Source organism: Neodiprion fabricii, chromosome 1, assembly GCF_021155785.1.
Source record: "Neodiprion fabricii isolate iyNeoFabr1 chromosome 1, iyNeoFabr1.1, whole genome shotgun sequence".
Lineage (NCBI taxonomy): Eukaryota > Metazoa > Arthropoda > Insecta > Hymenoptera > Diprionidae > Neodiprion > Neodiprion fabricii.
Window position 1 is genome coordinate 37,585,304 of NC_060239.1, and position 14,113 is coordinate 37,599,416.

Below are 14,113 nucleotides of genomic sequence, written 5' to 3' on the forward strand. Positions count from 1 at the left end.
CGAAAACGATTTGACTGACCGATTGATGGGATTGGTCTAAAAACTTCCTGCTAGGATGCGTTTCGAGCTCATAAAACATTATCAAATAAATGCTTTTTTTCTTTCGGCATTGTAAAAAAAAATTTAACAAGTTCAAAGTAAGCTGGTTCGATTGAGTCCAAAATCATAAAAATCTGTTGATTCACTCTCGAGATATCTGAATTTTGTTTTTCCTTCGATGTTTGTAATCGAATGACTCGAAAACTACCGAACCGATCGTGTCAAAATCGCGCTAGAACAATGTAAATTATACAAATTGTTTTTACCGTGATTTTAAACACCTGTGTAAAATTTGAAAGCGATTGTCTGAACCATACCGTACTTATTTTATTATCAATTTTTCACGATTTTACATCGATCGTGACATGGAAAACTGCCAGGCTCAATCTAAAATCATGAAGAATGAAGAGTAAAGTAACTCCGGTACGATTCAGACTTCGGCATTCAAATTTTACACAGGCGTTTAAAATCAAAATGTAAGAACAATTTAAAAAAATGTCATTCATCTAACACGATTTCAACCTGACCAAAATCGTCCGATTACGTTTAATCGTTCGCTATATATCGTCGTGCATTAAATTAATCAGTATCCGAAAATGGTCGGTGATGATTTACCAGACGGTCTCGAAACTTTAAGATGTAGTAAAAAATCAACTTTTCATTCCCTGCACTGTGAAAAATTTTTATTTCCGGTTACCGCTCAGTCCTTAACTATTTACATTTTTTATCACAATCGAAAAATATAGTTCTAGATAGAAAATGAAAATTAGTTTTCCGGCTGTTACCAGAAAGTCTAGTATCCGTTACTATTCTTTCTCGTTACGATCACTGTTGCTATATATTCCTGCAACTGTTGCGAAAATTAAACGCTTGCGTAGCAATAAATTGACGTTGAAGCCTCGTTGTTGACGGTAGCGGAAAATGGTTAGGCGTACCTCGTTTTTCGTAATTCCAACAATAGTCAAACAGTTTTTTCAACGATACCTGTCTTACCGAATTATAAAAAATGAAACTTTCCTCAGTCCGGATGACCGTAACAAATTCCCATATTCTTTTCTCTTATTCTCGGTGTAAAAAAAGGGCGAAAAGTTGAAAGACCGAATCTCGTACCTGGACTGACGAGCGATGACGGAGGGTTTTTCCCTCGGAATAAAATGACGGGGGGGTGCAAAGTTCGTCGACCGTCGCGAAACGGTCTAACCTCCTCCGGCACCGGCTATCACGGCCAGACGGTTCTCGTCTGCGCAAACACCCGGGGGTTTGAGGTCGACGGTGGTTGAAATGCGGGTGGTTCAACGCCGGGCTTCGGACGAGCAAGGGACATCCATCACACGGGATTATAATGCGGCGGTGCAACTCTACGCGCCTACACTCTACATACCCGTGTACATACGTGCCCATCGCATGCATGGATGGACGGACGTACTCTGCCCTCCACCAGTGTTGTCTGCACCACCATGGGAGACCATCCTCCAGTCACTCGACTCTGCCTAGTCTCTCGCCTGTTCGTCCTGTCCTGGACTACCGCAGTGCGATGCAGCGATGACTAGCCGAGGTTTGACCTCCAGGCAACCCGATGCAGGCTCCTCCTAGTCCACCTCCTGTGGAGTCTAGACTCCGGAGCATGGACGAAGCGCTAATTAATGCCGGGCAAACTTTACTCGCACCGCTGACGAGCTTCCAGGCCAAATTCACCAGCCGCCCGGATCTTCCTTCGCTACAAATCGCCGATTGTTAACGGGCACGAATCTTTGTTCGAGGTTGTAACCGGCTAACTGTACCCCTATTTTCTACCCACGTTCCGGTCAATTAATGCCGCTCGAAAGGTCCACGGCGATGTTGTTGGTCGCTTTGTTAAATCGGTCCGCAGCGCGCGTCGAGTCTCATTAACGTCGCACGTTCATTACAGATTTACGATTAAGCTTCAGAGGCCATCGAAATATCCTATTCCAAAGGTATCCAGTTGACATTGTTCCGAACGTTTGAGCACTTGGCGTAAAAATGTGAAGCACCCTTTGCATTAGCTTGGTCATGAATTACCCGCCTATTTCTACATCGAGTTCGATAAAATGTTGAGGGATGCTGTGCTTTCGTGGTGTAGACTTGACGTCGACTTACTTGCGCTTGGTTCTCTTCGCCACAGTCAAAGTTGACGGTAGTCGTATCTCGCACCGTGTATACGTCTGTGTCTGTGCGATACGAGGGTCAGGACAAACTTTAGAAACTGGCACGATCTGTCTGGGTCGTTTGAAGAAACTGGAACCAAACTCTGGCCGCCTATCCTTACGGTTTGCCGTTTGTTGTGCTTGCAAATGTCAAATCTTCGGCGATAAAGTAACGTCGCGCTGGTACGATAGGAAGGGTGATAACTGCGGCGTCTAATCGAACGCTACACTGAGAAATATTTCATTCCTTACAGTTACTAGGAAAATTGAGTAAAACAGGTATCGTTAAAGTTAAAAAAACTGTTTGAATATCGTTGGAATTACGAAAAACGAGGTACGCCTAACCATTTTGCGCTATCGTCGATCCATTTTTGGGAAAATTGGGTCACGGCACTTCGTTCATACGCGTTATTCGTACTTAGCCTGCTGACCTAACGTGGGTTCAAACATAACACGAGTCACCGTTTGACGCATGCGTTTAGAAACATGTGGGGTTAATTTAGATGCAATTTTTCACCGCAGTCTACGAGCCGTTAACCGTTCGCAGGTCGATCGTTCCGCCTCAAAGTGCCGTGTAATTCGTTTAAAATCCATAAATTTTAGGTACACATAATGGCACGTGACCGATCATCGTACGCGTCTCCCAACTTCTCAACCGACCAATCATTGCCAATTACGACCAATTAACAATCGCGTCCAAAGAACCAGCCAGTGGCATCTTTTTTCGCAAATCAAGAGTTCAATGGTAATATTTCAATCGCTAACAACAAAAATAAAAAAATAAAAAAATAAACGAAGAAGATACAAATATGGTGAGATCGGTTATTGGCCGAATGGGAAAGAAATTAGCAGTTCCTTCGGTGCAAGGTTTTCTTCTCCATCTTCTTCTTCTTCTTCTTCTTTTTCCACTCATCGTTAGTCACGTTCGTGGGACAATTGCTCCACCTACCCAAGTGAGGCGATATTTCCGCACCGATTATTCCACATTGAATTCGCTCCGCGATAAGTTTCAGTATATTTTCGCGTGATGCGATACATCGTCAGGGTGTAATATGCAGTTCGTAAAATGCACCGAGAAATGTAGAAGGTGCTCGAGGCTCTACAGGCGCAATCCGTTAATCAGCTATTGCAGGGCTCGAACGCTGCAGCAACGCATCGCATCGCCTTGAGCGTCTAGCCGTCTCGACGTCTGGTCGATCTCCCCGCTGCAGCTTGCACAGCCTCCGATACAATTTTCCCTCCCCCTAAACCCGTCTGCAATTTTCTCACCTCACTGTTTATTAATTGGCTAATTAAATTCTCTAGCTTCGATATACAACCTCTGCGTGTGTGTGTGTGTCTGTGTGTAATATGTATATTACATGTATGTATGTAGACGAGTGTATAATAGGAAACGTGAACGAAACGCGATTGAATATTGTATCGGGTAAAGTCTAGACCGACCGCTTCGTTCTCTTTGCCGCATACATATTACATGCACAAAACTACTTTGAGCGCGTTGCATCGATATATTACAGACATGTAACGCGTATTATATACATGCCGTGCAACGCGGATGTATATTAATAACAATAATAATAATAATAATCGCACATCGTTATTGCACGAAAATAATTCCTTTCGAGAATTCAGGTTGACGAGTTTCATATTTTTATGTATGTATATACCTGTATACATATATGTAGTATAATAATCATGTTACGCAGGAGTTCAAGTCGTATTATACGATCAGTAAATCCCAGTGGTGAAATTCGTTTTTGGCCTTACTCTGAATCATCTCTCGGCTTTACAGTACAGTCATCGATATTTTTCTCCTTGTGTCTTCGTTTATTTATGTGTTTTATTTTTTTTGTTTATTTTTTTTTTTTTTACTTCACATCCTCTTCATTTTTTACGCAAGTACGTCGTATTTCGAATAACCTCCAGAGTAACACTCACTTGTATACGTATATATTATGCGTTTCTCGAATTTATTGACGTTGAACGTTGAAGGTTGGTACTTTTCTTTTTCTTTATTATCTTGTTATTTATTTGTTTATTCATTTATTTTTGGTTTCTTATCTTCTTCTTTTCGTCCTCGATAATCAAGATCGCGGGTTCTTTTTCCAAAACAAGTCCTAAGCCGTCGATTCTTCGATTCGTATGAAAATCTACGTTATACGTATAACGAGGTCCAAGCCTGCGGTCGATTGGATTATAAAATTCTGTTCGCTGCTTGAGAAATTTTTTGTAACTTCATCGTTGCCACGAAACCAGTTAAAAACGAAAAAAAAAAGTACCGTGTTTGACGAAGTTTGAAAAGAAGTTGTCGATCAGAATTCAGTTTCATCGAATAGATAGTTTAATACACCGAGTAGAGGAATAAATACGGGTAAAATATTTTCCGAAGAAAAAATAAGAAGAAGGAAAAGGAAAAGGATTCATTACTTTACGTATATCTCCGAATCCTGGAATGAGATTTGCTTCACAAATCTTTGCAGTGAGCAGGTGCAAGTAGGTGATGGAAAATTTGTATAAATAATTGCGAAAGCTCTGTTCAGACGTCGTGGATGGCGGGGAGGGAGAAGGAGGAGATGAAAAAGTGAAAGATAGAGAAAGAGGGACGCGGCTGCAGCGGAGCCGAGTATGGGCAATGATCCGAATAAACCTGCTGCAGCTCGAGGTTCGTAGTGTCAATGTAAGCGGCGCATGCAAGAACGTGAGCGAAGGTTGAAGGTGTTGGTTGGTGGATCTGGTCAAACGCCATCGTAAACTAAGCCGTGATCCACGCCACGGAGAGGAGGAGGAAGAAGAAGAAGAAGAAGAAGAAGAAGCAGAAGAAGAAGAAGAAGAAGAAGAAGAAGAAGAAGAAGAAGAAGAAGAAGAAGAAGAAGAAGAAGAAGAAGAAGAAGAAGAAGAAGAAGAAGAAGAAGACCGGTGTTGGTGACGCCGACGGAGATGTACTGCGGCGCGTTTTACGGTGCACGGTGGATCTCCTCCACGTCCAAGGAACTGCAGTTGGCACTCGAGTCCTGAGGATGGTAGAGAGGAGGGGGACAGCCGCGGGTATTAAGAAAGGTTACAACAAGCCACACGGGCAATAACAGCGGCATTAAGTGGTCTAGACAGATGCATCACCACCGGAGTGATCAGGGATGCGAACCAACCGCGTGGGCGTTGACTTCTTCTTCCTCTTCTTCGTCCTCTTCGTCTTCTCCTTTACCGCGGCCCGACCGGCTTCCATCTCCGAGACCTTTTGCCATCTGCATGCACTCCAGCTATTAGAGCTGAACCGTCGCCGTTCACTTGCCAATCAAAACATACACTGTATCCACTATGTGCTCACTTCGTCGAGTGACCGAGAACGCGTGTTGGTACGTTCTGATTGCCACGTCAGTCTGTCTGTCTGTCTGTCTGTCTGTCTGTTCGCTCCGGGCGTTACACCTATCCTTTATGCATATATAGCAAGCACTCCTGGTCTGCTTCCAACTCGAGGCACGAGCAAAGCCACGATACGGGTTGAACCCAATGAGATGATGATAGCTGTCAAAGTTAGCAGTACCAATCCACTGAACTTGTTATATATCAAATATATTTCACTAAGAATATTGAATCCTAAAATTTTCCTGTAGTATTGGCTCTTTGTGAGGTTTCGTCAGGTTCTAATCACTGGGCTCGAATCACTTGTTTCAATGACTCAAAAAGTTGGGATGCTGGGTTCGGGTTCATGTTGTACCCACTATTGGGAAATGAAAACTGACATCAGTTAACGTTAGAAGAGTATAATTTCTCGAACACCTTGCACCTACGTGGCTTGGATCAAGGTTCGAACGATATCGATATCGACTTATAATACCAACGATTATCATCAGCAGGTCGTCATTTGCTTGCACAGTGATCAACGAATCGCAAGTTTTCAGCAAAGTCATTCTGACTCGATCATTGCTCTGACTGGAATGAAATTTGGAGGAACTGAAGAGATCTTTACCATCATTTAAGTTCGCACAAGACTGAAATCACTGGGTTCCGTCTCGTGATCAGTAGAATACGAATGGTTCCATCACACGTTTGTTGGAAACAATCATATCCAACTGATCGTTCAACTGTCCGAGAGTCAATTTGATCTCAAACGAAAAGCGCTCGAGTATTTATCACCGCTTACTTGTGCTGTTCAGGCAAATACACCAGTCTTTGGAAAGTTTTCAAGGTGATAGGAAACTTCGAACGAACACTGTCAGAGGATATTTCTAATTGGAATGGTGAACGAGTGGCGAGTGAATTGGCTGATATTTAATTCTCTCGCGGGAAGTGGCACTAAAAGCGTTTCTACAGCCTCGGTGATCCGTCCGAAAGATAAACGGAGTCTCGGGCATGTCTTCTTCGTCCCTTCGAGTTTCGTCCGATGGCTCACCGTTTGTTTAACACAAACACACTTAGGCCGCGGAGTCGCTTTCAAAAGTGGGTAAACACGTGCGCGGCAAAACCCGCGAAGAGGATTTCACGACTGTCAGGTGCCAGGAAAAATCGCGATAAAAATCCCACCGGAACGCGAAACTTGAGAATTTTAGTCACCCTTGGGCCCTTAATTTTTTAATTAGTATCGAATAGCTAGTATTTATAGTAAAAGGAAAGATATACTGGGCTTGTTTCTGTTTCAAGTATAGGTGTGCAAACGGTTGTCGATAAAAAAACCATCAAACTGTGAGTAAATATCTTTCAGCCGATCAATCGTTGAGTATTTACCGATCATCCACCACCGATACAGAAGGTGTTCAAAGTTGATTTATAAGTTGATTGTTCGCGAGATTGTTTATAGCCAATATTAAAATGTATCTATCAATTTTCCCATCCAGATAATCGTACAACGTGTAGTCGTAGAATTATTCTATTCGTAAGCTGCGAAGATCTCTTTAAGAATACAAGATTAGGAAATACGAGGGTTACAAACAAAAGTTTGAATATTGATGCTTCGTAATTTTTGAAAATCTAGTAGGTACGTAGACTCGATAATTTCACTGTATTCAATCAAATACTTATTACTTTCTTTCTTGTTGTTTTTTTGTTTGTTTCATTTTTGTTATTACATTGGCATCCTTTAACGTTTAATTTTACATCACCGCACCGATACATCTCTCATTATAAACAAATATCAGAACCGGATCGACTACTCGAAAAGAAAAAAGAACATTCGTTTCAGCAAAGTTGTAAGAAAAATAATTGCAAGTATCAAATAAAATAAACCATCTTACAGTAAAATCGAACGGATATGCTCGATTTTTAACGACCGTGAAAGAGAAATACGAAAGAACGCATCGATTCACAATCCTTCGTTTACAATTCGAGTATCGTGCAAGTATTTTCGACTTTTGTGTCGCGTCTTTTAAAGAGATCGCCTCGCTGTGAGATTATAAATAAAAAAAGTATCGACTTTCGGCCAGGCAACATCCTCGGAAATCGAGCGGTAAAGGGTGGCCCACCCACACCCTGAAACCCTCGCCTAGCGACGAGGCCGGAGAGAGTCGGTAAGTAAGTCAAGTGTCTGGGGGTGAAAGGCGGGGGCGCAGGGACCGCTGGGGGCTGTTGAGGTCTCATTTACATCCAGACGGTGAGACACTTGCCCCAAATACGAGCGGGAATTCAGCCGAGGGCCTCTCGTACGGCCGGCCAACCGAAAAAACGAAACGACCTCGGCTTTTAGCGATAAGAGTCGCGGCCCGGTCTCGCCTGGAACCGCCTTTCGCCACTTTCTTCATCTACCCACCTTAAACACGTGCCACGTGCGCCTCGTCAACCTTCGCGGTTCAATCTTTATTTTAAAACCGAGTGAGAGGAGAAAGCGCGGAAAGGTAGGAGTATCGATGGGTCGCGATGACGGGAGTTTCGCGAAGAATTTCGAAGCGCGGAAAGGCGGGATAATGGGTGGAGTGTGAAAATTTAGAAATATGGAGGTACGGGGTGTGCGTCGAAATACAAAATACAGAATACGCAGAATTAATGAGTATTTACCAAGTTGAATATATTCTCGTTTTATTATCGTTCACGTTTCTACGCTTCGCACCTGACACAAAATTTCTGTAAAACCTGGGCTTTACACCTTTTTTGTAATTCGGTATCCAGACCCGCCTATTTTGTATATTTCAACGCTTTAGGCTCATATTTCAGAATCAATTCCTCACAATATTTTAACTCGAGTCGTTGCGTCAAAATGTTCATCGTATTTTATACGCGTGTAAACGCCAAGCTCATATTTATATTACGCGGTGAATTTCGCTGGGTTCTTTAAATCGGCTCAACAATGATGTTTAAATTTGAAAAATTGAGCGACAGTTTTACAAACCTTTCGTAAAATGCGTTGCAAACTTTTGAGCCGAAATGATGATAATACAAAAAAATAAACCCTATAATCATTCGAAATGCAAAAGACAATCGATCCTAACAAGTTTTATCCAATTACTCGAACATAAGCACAGATTGTAGAAATTACGGATTGCAAGTTTAACTTTACGCGTAAAAGGTAATAAAAATTTCTCCGCGAATATTCCGGCTTGTCAAAGGTGAAGTTATTCTTTGCGAGTAAAATTTTTACCCCGAGTATAAATGTGCGTATAATATACAGATATATACGTAGACGTCTAAGCGGCGAGGAGGCATGTCAACGACTTTATGTACCTAACCTTATACAGAGGATCGAGGAATTCGCGTTACAACTCGTGTCGTACATTCCGAGATGGAGGAAAAGAGAAGAAAAAGATGAGAGGAAAGTTTGACTTTAACAACGCGGCGGAGCAGAAAGAGGAAGGAAGAAGGGGGATGACGATACTGTACGCTTTTTCGCGTCTGCAGAAAATAATCAACCGTGTATGGTTCCTCTTCAGTCTGGCAATTTTAAGAATGTTTTTCGCCCCAAAACTTGCGTAATAGCTCGAGCAAAGAGGCGGACACGCGGTGTTTGACGAAAAGTCTCTGTTGGTAAAAGAGACAGCTTCTCTCAGCCTCAACCTTTTATCTACACCTATATATATACACTCTTCGTCGTTTCAACAAGTTCCTCCGCTATTCCTTTGGCCAAAAGTTCGCTTTGTTACTGCCCGAGTTTAGAACAAGAAATTAGTTTGTATACTTCGAATTATTCAATTCGGCTCTCTGTCGGAACCTCGAATCTTCGATTCTTATTTCACCTGCCATCTGTGACGAAGTATTCCAATAATTTCGTCGGACTCGCAAATATGAGATTTGTTTGTCACAATTTTAATCCGAGTTTGTCTTATTTCTTGAAAGTATTTGGCAACCGTTCGAATATATCGATCTTTCGACTTGAAATTTACCATTTATTATTGTTCTTAGAAATCATATTTAATTATCTGCAAAAAGAAGAATTTCGACTTTCAATTTCGGGGAAAAAATGAAAAATTCGATGCTTGAACCGGACAATTTGAATGAGTTAGAAGTGACTGTTATTTTGATGACTGGAATAATTAGATCGACTATTCAAATTATTCGATTCGATTCGATTGCCGTAATTTTCACGTTGGTGAAATAATCGCAAGAAGAATAAACGGCGATGCAGTCTGAAAAGAAGATGAGGGGAAGAAAATAGCTAAACGCACAAAGAGAGACACCGAATTGCGAGATACGAATCAAGCGACAAGTTCTGCAGCGAACGATGCAGTTGCATCGAAATCCTTGCTCCCCCTGATCCCCTGATCCTCGTTATTCTTCCCCCGGGATTCGAGTCTCGAGGCCTGCATCAGGGCGATCCGGCTACTTATCAGAAGGCGCCTGAAGCCGAGGGGGGAAATTTGCATAGATATCAGCTTCGGCGGACGAGACGAAACGAAACGAGACGAGACGAGACGAGACGAGACGAGTCCGACGAAACGGTCCGCCATCCTCGAGTATTGGGGCTCGTTTGGCTTTCTCGTGATTCCTCGGAGTGGTCCATCGCCTGCGGTGTGAGTCAACCTCCACCAACCGAGCAGAAAACTCCGGAGCGAATTTATTCACTCCCGCAAAACAATAAGACGGTAGTCGTCGCGACGAGACGAGGGGGGAAGAGGATGACGGGAAAAGAGAGGGTCACGAACACCGGCGTGAGGTGGCGGAATGCAAATTCCATCTTCTTCGACCTGCAGCCGGACTCTTTGCAACGTTTTCCGTCGGTTATATCGTGGGAATGAATAAAAAATAACGCCGATTTTTTTAACCGATTAATCGAGTATAATCGAGGATTTTTCAAACTCGATTAGTTTTCTTGAAAATCGGTTTTTTCTTTTTTAATCCCATTGACGAGGCGATACGATATCAATTTGTTTGATCAGAGTATCGATTATTATCATTGCTTCACTCACTGAGTACCTATTTGATACAATAAGTGAAAGGCGAATGAATATTTTCAATGAAACTATAAATTGTCAGAAAAATTTTCCGCTATTAAGACTGTATACTGAAATTTGCGAAATTATTACGAAATAATCGATTAATCGATTAATTCTTACCGATTCAATCGATTCGTGTTCGATTATGTTTTTTTTTTTTGAATCCGATTAATCGATGCGTCGATTATTTTTAGCTTAGTGACCATCGCTGTTATATCGTGCTCAATTTTAAACCCTGCCACCCCGTTATCTCGATTATTATTCAGTTTCGCCTCTGGTTGTGAAATGCGAATCGGGGTTGAATTTTTAGCCCGGAATCGCGAGACGAAGGATCAACACAAAGAACACGAGTTTTTCCAGCTTTGCAATAATAATCTATACCAGGATCGAGAGTCAATGATCGGTATGATCGAACGAATGCCGATAAAGTTCGTTCACGTCGATCAAATTTTATAGAAAATAAGGTTGTTTCACATCTGGTGAAACAATTTTACTACGAAATCGAAGGTTAATGATCTGAAAGATCAAATAAACGGTGGAAAGGTTTGATCGATCATGTCGATTGCATTTTATGGAAAACAAATTTTTTCAGATATTCCGAAGTCAAATACGAATGGTCGACGAAATCGAATTACTATAATTATATACTAGATGTAAGAAAATTGTATGCATCGTGTAGAAAACCAATTGCTTAAATTTCGCAGGAATCATCTCGTCGGTTTTATGTGTTTTTTTTTTTTTTGTTTACAATTATTTTACGTAATCGTTGTTTTGATTATTGTTAAATTTTTTATTCCAGGTGCCAATAGTGTCAAATCACAATAAAGCGGGGCTGGGCGCTTCGGACGCCGGTATGGTTCCTAATTTGGATTCTGATCCAAATACGGAGAAGAAACAGGCCATGTGGAAGAAGACTCAGCAACGATATCAAGAAATTCCCGACTAAAAAACGAACGATACCTTACGTATAAATCACAAATTATTTACACACATTAATCATTGCTTAACGCAACATATACGGCCATAATCTATTTCTTTTTTATTCGGTATTATTTTTTTTTTGTTCAATTCCGATCGATTATATTGCCGATTAGAAAGCCCTTGGAATCGTCGTTTTTAATATTTACGTTTTCATCCCACGCTGATTTATTTTTTACGCCCCTACCTTTTTTTTTGTATATGAAATACGGAGAGGAGAAATCAAAAAAAAAAAAAGGTAATCAAGGTTTATAATTTTTTTCGGAATCTTACACCGTGTTGTTCGTATTATTACAACGTTATATCGTTATCGCATTTGTTTGTCATTTTCATCCTTTAAAATACGTTCAATCATTTCCCTCGCATCATACGTTCGCATCATCGATTCGTAATGATGTGTAAAAACTTCCGAGCACATTACGTAAACACCACATAAACTCGCACGGTAAGAAATTACCGATTATACGTATAATCTTGTTATATATATATATATACTAAAAATACTCGAGTGTAAAAAATCAATTTTGAAAAGACAAATTCAACCAAACTCTGCCGCATAATTGTATATGTATAATATTATTACATCTGCTATTTCTTGTTACAAAGTCACAAGCGATTAATACATTCGAATAATTCGAAAGGTTAGTCCCTGAAGAGGAAATACGGATTTCAGGGGAAATACTTTCGAACAATGGATTATAATATACCTTATATACATGCACACGCGTCAAGATTTCGTTCCGATAGGTACCGTGATATATGAATAATGATCCTTTGAGGAAACTTTGGCTTCGTCACGGTTGCGATACGCCGGCAGGCTGTCCCTTAGAGAGATAAAAAGGTTCTCGCCTCTCCGTCCTTTTACATTGTTTTTATTAAGTTGTTTATAAAAGATATTCCCCGGCCAAGGCGAGCGTAAAATATAAAACAACACGAAAGGGGGTATACGTTATAGGCGTACATCTGTATGGTGCATTGATTCTATATGTGTACCGGAAACGAAAATAATTCATTCGCAGTCAACCGTGAACTCGATCACGAGCTAAGAAACACGAGGCGAGGGATGGGAAAAATCGGTCTCGTGCGATTCCTCGCAGCCCGGCTACAACGTGCATAAATCGTACGAGTCTAATACAAATAATATAAATGTACAGCGCACGTATGTATTTATTATAATATGAAACTGACGAAATATCGAAATAACTTCAAGTGTATTTAAATCCGCAGCATTGGAACGGCATATTCATATATATATATATATATATATATATTAATAGTAATCAAGACGTTAGATTTTTTTTTTTTGTACGTAAATTATCAGGTTTATGAAATTAATGACGATATTTTTCGAGTTTCCTTATTTATCGAAAAAAAAAAAATGAAATATCGAAAGTCACTTTTGTTTCTTCACCCTCAACGACATCAGTTTATTAAGTATTTTTCTTTTTAACGTTGAACCGACGTACCACATTGACTCAAACAGGCCGTGTATATGTTTGTGTAAAAATAAATAGATGAAACAAAATTTGCCAAATTTTCTATTTTAAATCACCGTATCGATTTGCGTATTCGAATTTGAGCTCGCAAAAGGATACGATCGTTGGTGTCCCGAAGAAATAATGCTGAAAAAAAGAGGGAGGTAGATACGGTAAAATGAATTATTAAGCTGCAGAGAAAGGATTAAAGTTGCAATCACTTCTTGCAGAGGATTTAGATAGCGAAGTTAGTGAAATAACGTGAAATGGACGTCGGGACGCCGCGGGGAAAGAGGATGGCTAGTTGGGCGTACCTCCTTCCTTCCCTTGGTGCATCAAGCTTTGATTTATGAAGGTTATTAATTCTACTGAAAATTACTATAATTTATCGCACGTGTAGCAGTTACAAATACAATAATAACACACACGGTATCAACTCCGCGTCTCGGTTCATATATCATCACGGTATTTCAAGCTGGCTGGATATCCATACACTGAGAGAAATTTTTAGTTCCGGTTACCGCTCGGTCCTTAACTATTTTCATTTTTTACCAAAATCGGAAAATATAGTTCCTTTTTTCTTTCAACTTTTGAGGTGGAACGCTGAACTTATTGCTATACGCTTGAGTCGCACGTTTCGAAACGCGTTGGAATCTAAATCGTAGGATTTTAGGAACATCGTTAGAACGGGAAAATAAAAAGCAAATCTATCGGGTTGAGCAAAAAAACCTGCGCATCGTTAAATTGTTTTTTAATAGGCAAGTTTCGTTGATGTTTGTTTTTTTTTTTTTCTCAATTTCAAACTTTGGGAAAAGTAATTTAGACGTGTAATTGCTGTTGTCTGAACTATCGAAACAAAAATATTTTAAACGATTCAACAGATTGAAAAAAGTTGTAGTTTGGCCTCGCCCCATAATCAATGGGGGATAATTTTATGGCTATGCACTTTCTCGAAAATAGTGAAATTCAATTACGCACAACTTTTGCAATTATCCTTTGTAACGGACGAAAAATGACTTGGCATTATTCGAAAATGTTTTACTCCGTGCAGATTTTTTATGAAAAACAGTGATTATTATTTCTTTTTTTTTTTTTTAACAAA

At 40.5% G+C, this 14,113-nt stretch overlaps 1 protein-coding gene across 4 annotated transcripts in view; it reads left to right on the forward strand.

The window, feature by feature from the left end:
• LOC124188064 (angiogenic factor with G patch and FHA domains 1) overlaps positions 1-14,113 on the forward strand; it is a 54,276-nt gene that overhangs the window by 22,563 nt on the left and 17,600 nt on the right. For 2 of the 4 annotated variants that reach the window (XM_046580394.1, XM_046580393.1), the window contains exon 8: positions 11,358-13,061. The exons of the other annotated variants lie outside the window; for them this stretch is intronic. In XM_046580394.1, the coding sequence (XP_046436350.1) occupies positions 11,358-11,504 (147 nt within the window). In that variant the 3' untranslated portion in view covers positions 11,505-13,061. Of the gene's footprint in view, positions 1-11,357; positions 13,062-14,113 lie in introns of those variants that run through there. 4 annotated transcript variants of the gene reach the window in all.